Source organism: Nicotiana attenuata, chromosome 6, assembly GCF_001879085.1.
Source record: "Nicotiana attenuata strain UT chromosome 6, NIATTr2, whole genome shotgun sequence".
Lineage (NCBI taxonomy): Eukaryota > Viridiplantae > Streptophyta > Magnoliopsida > Solanales > Solanaceae > Nicotiana > Nicotiana attenuata.
This window is the reverse complement of record NC_031994.1, coordinates 51,727,155-51,734,248: the sequence shown is the minus strand read 5'-3', so window position 1 is coordinate 51,734,248 and position 7,094 is coordinate 51,727,155. Positions and strand designations below refer to the sequence as shown.

General features: G+C 40.8%; 1 protein-coding gene across 1 annotated transcript; it reads right to left on the bottom strand.

The window, feature by feature from the left end:
* On the bottom strand, positions 3,954 to 4,613 carry LOC109227841. The gene has a single exon (XM_019393035.1). The coding sequence runs from the start codon at positions 4,611 to 4,613 to the stop codon at positions 3,954 to 3,956; it is 660 nt and encodes a 219-aa protein (XP_019248580.1).

The following is a 7,094-nucleotide window of genomic DNA, read 5'->3' as shown; positions in this document are numbered from 1 at the left end:
AAAGGGTGAGTTTATTTGGGATAGGGAACTTATCATCTTGGAGGAAATGGTTAAGTGGCTGGTAGTTGATGACTAACCTGAGTTTTCCTCTTGTCTGCTCAGCTCTTTTGTTGACATAAAATGCTTCGCATGCCCATTGTGAATCTGATGGCTCTATCAGATCAAATTCCAAAAGTTCTTCACATTCTTTCTTTGCAAGCTGAAGATGATCTGGATTCATCCCTGAATGACTGGCTTTTGTCGGATTGATATTTTCATTTTTCTTGAAAGGGAGCTTGATAAAAAACTCTTCGTTTTTCCATAACGGGCGTTTCCCTTTCTTCATGAAATCCTTGTGGGATTCGGCACATGATTGTTCAATGAGATGTTGCTCAATCTCTTTGATTTGTTCATCATTGGTGATTTGGAATAGCCTTGGAATCTCAGAATAAGGTCTGAACTGCTTTTTAAAAGCTATCCCGTTGGCCCTGATCTGGAGTTGATCTCTAAGTTGTCTGTAAATGTCGAATCCAATAATAAGATCCTTTCCTGGTACATCAGATCCTAGCAGCTTGGTTCTGTACTTCAATCCTGGAAAGAACTCAATTGTGATCGGGTGCTTTGTAATGACAGTTGTGGTCAAGATTGCATTTGATGCAGTGTTGAAATCCTTAAAATGCGGTACCCATTGATCTTCAGGGAGAACAGCAGGATTTATAAGTGAGGAAGCAGCTCCGGTGTCGATGAAAGCAATAACTCGAGTTGGTTTATCCCACTTGGATGAATAAACTTTGAGTTCTACTTGAGGAACGACTGCGAGCGCATTGATCTCCTCTCGGGCTTCGATCATTGGTTCTGAAATTTGGTAATGATCATTGCCTTGATCTTCATAGATATCAAGAGAGAATAAAGTTTCTTCATTGGGTTCATCATCCACAGAGAATATGGATTCAAGGTCCTCTTCCTTGCCGAGATGTATGCCGGTGTAATCTTCAATTTCTTCAATCAGTTTGACAGATCTTCTTGATTGTGGACAATTCTTAGCAAAATGTCCAATCTTATGACAAATAAAACATCTATTTTTCTTGTGAATATTTCTTGGCCTTCTTCGTCTGAAATATTTTGTGCGTCTCTTGGACCTTGATTTCCCGTCTGAAATTCTTGGCCATTTGAACCTCCTGAATTCTCTCCGTCGCCTAGATGTGTGGCAGGAACATCCTGATTCGGTGATTAGATCAGATTTGCGGCATGCTTTGTCAAGCACTGGATTGTGTTGGATAATTTGTTTTAGGGCAGAGCGCTTCGTACAAATATCATCCATTGCTACGAAAATAGCTTGCCTGATGTAACCAATTTGTGGGATTGTTATGGACTGAAACTTTTCTTCAATGATGGTCATGGTTCGACTTGCCAGCAACTTTGGAAGGGAAGATACAAAGGCTTGCTTTAGATTGATGTCTCCACCGATCTCGAAGTATGTCTTCGCCATTTTTTTAAAATGTCTATCAATGTCATTTCTGTCGAATGATACACACTTCATCTCAAAGAGTTGTCTTCGCATTTTCTCCTGTCTTTGGCCAGTATCTCCGCAGAAAACTTCATGTAGGATCTTGATGTTGAAGGCAAAATCTTGGGAAGTAAGAAAAGTATTTTTGTCTTGGATTCCAAGTGAGTTCCACCAATCTCTGAGAATTCCTGAGAACCGTGAAGTGAATTCTGAAAGGTTGATATACTTTTCTCGTTCAACCAAATTTTTTGTCACCATCCAAGTATAGAAGTCTTGGATCCTTTGAGGCCATTTTGAAACCTTGACGTCATCTAAGGTGAAAGTGTGGAAACCAGTTCCAACTGGTTTTGACGCCATGGGCTCATATCTTTTTTCTGGGATTGGTTCATCTGTCATGCCTTCTTGTTCCTCATCTACTTCAGATATTTCTGGGTCTCTTGGCTGGTTTACAAATATTGGGGGATCGTCTTCTTCGGCAGAGTTCGCTCTGGATTCATTGCTTGATTGAGAGCTATGTTCCATTGTTTCATCTTCTGATGAATTTAGAGATTCCGACCATGGAGTATCTTCCCCTGATATGTATCTTGGTTGGGAGACATAGAGGCCTGGAGCCTTCTGGTTAGAAATTATTAGATTTTCAGGATTTGATCCTTTTGAACTTTCTCCTTGGTCTCGCCTTTTCTTGGTTTGTTTCTGTGCTGCAAGGGCATCTTTCCTTTCCCAAACCATTTTTGCGATTTTAAAATCATGTTCTTCTTTTTCTGCTTGGGTGAAAGAGATTGGATTTTTTGAGGTAGATGGAAAGGTAGAAAAGGTGTAGTCCAATTTAGGCGGGGAATATGCTTGTGGAGACATAGGGAAGAAGGTAGGCTTTGAAGGGAAAACTGGGGGTTTTTGTGGCTCAAAGTGTTCATTTCTCAAAAGTTGGATTTGTTCCTTGATGGAAATCGTCTCTTTTGGTTGTTGGAAAAATTGGAAAAGTGATGTTCCTGGCGGACAAATCTCATCTTCAGGGTGTATTTCCAATTGCCAAAATCCTGACTTTAAATCAAACTTGGAAAAATAATTGCCCTTGGCTAAGTGGGAGAAAAGGGTGAGTTTATTTGGGATAGGGAACTTATCATCTTGGAGGAAATGATTAAGTGGCTGGTAGTCGATGACTAACCTGAGTTTTCCTCTTGTCTGCTCAGCTCTTTTGTTGACATAAAATGCTTCGCATGCCCATTGTGAATCTGATGGCTCTATCAGATCAAATTCCAAAAGTTCTTCACATTCTTTCTTTGCAAGCTGAAGATGATCTGGATTCATCCCTGAATGACTGGCTTTTTTCGGATTGATATTTTTCATTTTTCTTGAAAGGGAGCTTGATAAAAAACTCTTCGTTTTTCCATAACGGGCGTTTCCCTTTCTTCATGAAATCCTTGTGGGATTCGGCACATGATTGTTCAATGAGATGTTGCTCAATCTCTTTGATTTGTTCGTCATTGGTGATTTGGAATAGCCTTGGAATCTCAGAATAAGGTCTGAACTGCTTTTTAAAAGCTATCCCGTTGGCCCTGATCTGGAGTTGATCTCTAAGTTGTCTGTAAATGTTGAATCCAATAATAAGATCCTTTCCTGGTACATCAGATCCTAGCAGCTTGGTTCTGTACTTCAATCCTGGAAAGAACTCAATTGTGAACGGGTGCTTTGTAATGACAGTTGTGGTCAAGATTGCTTTTGATGCAGTGTATAAAGCCTTAAAATGCGGTATCCATTGATCTTTAGGGAGAACAGCAGGATTTATAAGTGAGGAAGCAGCTCCGGTGTCGATGAAAGCAATAACTCGAGTTGGTTTATCCTACTTGGATGAATAAACTTTGAGTTCTACTTGAGGAACCACTGCGAGCGCATTGATCTCCTCTCGGGCTTCGCTCATTGGTTCTGAAATTTGGTAATGATCATTGCCTTGATCTTCATAGATATCAACAGAGAACAAAGTTTCTTCATTGGGTTCATCATCCACAGAGAATATGGATTCAAGGTCCTCTTCGTTGCCGAGATGTATGCCGGTGTNTGTTTCCACTTTGCTCATCATTTTGTCTGTCTATGGGCCACTTTCTTTATGGTGTTGCCAATGTTGTTCAGGACTTTGTTTTGGCAGATGGAGTTTTCTGATTGCCAATTTATTGTTGCCTCAATGTCACTCGTTGGGGATTTTTCTCCAGAAGGTAGTACTATGTTTTTCTTGGGGATTTTTGGGGCATGACTGATACCCTCTTTTTTGAAAGATTGAAGTGGAGGAAAATCTTGGGAGTGGCTGGAACTTGAAGGGCTCATCATGAATAATTGCGGATGTGTAGACTTTTGGGTTGATGGAGTTTTAGGTTCAGGTTGCTTTTTGGATTCTGGATTACGAGCTGATGGTGGTTTCTGTTTTTGGGGTGGTTTCACTATCATCCCAACTTGGAGTGAATTTTTCTGGTAATTATGGCCATTCCTGGGGTTCATAACTGACAAGAAATTCATATTTATCTTGACGGCTTAATGAGCCAATTGAAGGATCTTTATTTTCATATTTGGCTCGAAATTGTTTTTCAGTAGCTTTCTCCTTTTTCTTGGATTTTGGTTTGCGCTGGTGATGTTCATCATATTCTCCAATTGGATCTTCTAAACAGTCTTGGCAGGTGCAATCAAGATCCCATGGGTAGTGACTAGTGAAGGGGCATTTGAACCACCACATTCTTTTTCCTTCTTTGTCAAAATATTGGCACCAGTCATGTTCTTCCATGATGCTTTGTATATTCCAGAAAAACTCTCCATCAGGTTCTGGGTATGTATCTATGGTATCTTTGGGTTGAATCATTTGGCAAGAGAAGATGGTTTTATTGAGTTTTTTGAGATGGGAATGGTCAAAGCTTATACAAACGGTTTTGTCACTTCTTTTGGTAAAAGTTGGTTCACCAGATTGCAGAGATTCTTCAGGTTCCCTTAGATTTTCGTAATTTGTGATCCAAGAGTCAGGAAGAATTTTGACTAGCTCATCTCTGGAAATCTGTCTGGGTATTTGGGTGCACATGGTGTTCCCTTTGGTAGCATCAATATTTAAGAGTAAAACATTTTCTCCTCCGGGAAGACAGAGATCCATGACATGATTTTGGACTCGCCATGCTATTTGGTGGTGAAGAGTAGCTTGGATGGAATCTTTTGCTTGTGGGGCTCCTTGGATTTGGACTTGGATTTTTAGAGCTTCGGTTGGGTATGGGTCATAAAGGGACATGTTGAAATTTGGAAAGATAGTTATGAAGACAGTCCCGGCATTTAAGGTAACTTCTGTAGTACCCAAATTTGCATGATGGTACTCCAAATATCTTGAATCTAGAAGAGAAAGTCGAGCTACGACAGGTTGACCTTTTCTTCCGTGGTATGTTAAAGCGATTCAAATAGCACCAAAATGAATATGGGTAAAACCATGATCTCTCCATTGTCTGGGAAAATCATCTGGTATTTGAAGAGTGATAAATTGTTCCTCTCAAGTGGCAAGAATAGGATGCTGGTCAAGTTTTGAGGCAGCAACATATTCTTTAACTCCTTTTGGTCTGTGTTGGACTAAGGAACGAATTTGGGTCTAGGGTGCAAAGGATTTTTTGGCAAAAGCTGAGTAAGGGTTTATGAGGGGTAGTTCAGTGGAGGATACTTTTTGTTCATCAGGTAGTATATCTACTTCATAGAGATAATTATATTTTTTGGACAAGGTTTTATATAGAGTAGGGGACATATTCATTTTTGTAAGGGAAGAGGATGATGGAAATGACTCAGACATATTTAGTAAACTGTTCCTCCCTCCGAAATGATGGACTGGATCTGATACCACAGTATAAAGAACAGAGCAAGAGACTCCAAGAAAGCAAACTAATTCATAGATACGAAAGATTCCCTACAAAAGGGGCTGGCTTCAACAATCCATAAGGTACGGCTTGCCAATTGTCACCATGTCATGCTATTCTTAATTGTCACGCTAAGACCGTGTCGTTGGCAATGCCGGGATTGCCTAGGGTTGAGTGGAGAGGTTCTCTGAACTATGTTCCCAGTATAGTGATTTCATATTTGAAGGCTTAACGGATGGTTGGGAAGGGACGTCTTGCATATTTGGCCTTTATGAGGGATGTAGTGCTGATACTCCTACCATTGAGTCCATTCTGGTAGTGAGAGACTTTTCGGATGTGTTTCCTGCAGGCCTGCCTTGTATGCCACCCGACATGGACATTGATTTTGGTATTGACTTGGTGTCGTGAACTCAGCCCATCTCAATCCCTCTGTTTTGTATGGCACCGGCAGAGTTGAAGTAACTGAAAGAACAACTCCAGTAGCTACTTGATAAGGGATTCGTTAGGCCTAGTGTGTCGCCTTAGGGTGCACCGGTTTTGTTTGTGAAGAAGAAGTATATTACTATGCAGATGTGCATTGATTAATTATAGGCATTTGAACAAAGTTACAATTAAGAACAAGTACCCACTACCGCGCTTTGATGACTTATTTGACTCACTTTAGGGTGCTAGAGTGTTATCTAAGATTGATTTGAGGTCTGGGCATCACCAGTTAAAGATTCAGGATTCTAATATTCTGAAGACAGCATTTAAGACCCGTTATGGTCACTAGAAGTTCCTTGTGATGTCTTATGGGCTGACCTGTGCCCCAGCAGCATTTATGCATTTGATGAACAGTGTATTCTAGCCATATCTTGACTCTTTTGTCATAGTATTCATTGATGATATACTGGTGTACTCATGTAGCCAAGAGGAGCATGCTCATCATCTGAGGATTGCACTACAGACGTTGAGGGAGAAGAAGCTTTATGCTAGATTCTACAAGTGTGAGTTCTGGCTTGATTCTGTGGCATTCTTGGGGCACGTGGTGTCCAGTGAGGGGATCAAGATAGATCCATAGAAGATTGAGGCAATTTAGAGTTGGCCCAGACCGTCATCAGCTACTGCAATTCGGAGCTTTCTTGGCTTGGCCGGATATTATCGTCATTTCATGGAGGGCTTCTCGTCCATTGCTACACCTTTGACTAGATTGACCCTGAAGGGTACCCCATTTAGGTGGTCGAATGACTGTGAGGAGAGCTTTTTGGAGCTAAAGACTGCATTGACCACAACTCAAGTTCTAGTTTTATCTTCAGCATCAGGTTCATACACGGTTTATTGTGATTCTTCTTGGGTTGGTATTGGGCGTGTCTTGATGTAGGAGGGTAGGGTTATTGATTATGCTTCATGCCAGTTAAATCCACATGAGAAGAACTACTCCGTTCATGATTTAGAGTTGGCAGCTATTGTTCATGCATTGAAGATTTGGAGGCATTACGTCTACTGCATGTCTTGTGAGGTATTTACAGATCATCGGAGTCTACAACACTTGTTTAAGTAGAAGGATCTAAATTTGAGGTTGCAGAGATGGTAGGAGTTGTTAAAAGACTATGATATCTCTATTTAGTATCATCTTGGGAAAGCCAACGTGGTGAATGATGCCTCGAGTAGAAAGGCGGTGAGTATGGGTAGCCTTGCATATATCCTAGTTGGTGAGAGACTGCTAGTATCATATGTTCAGGCTTTGGCCAATCAGTTCGTGA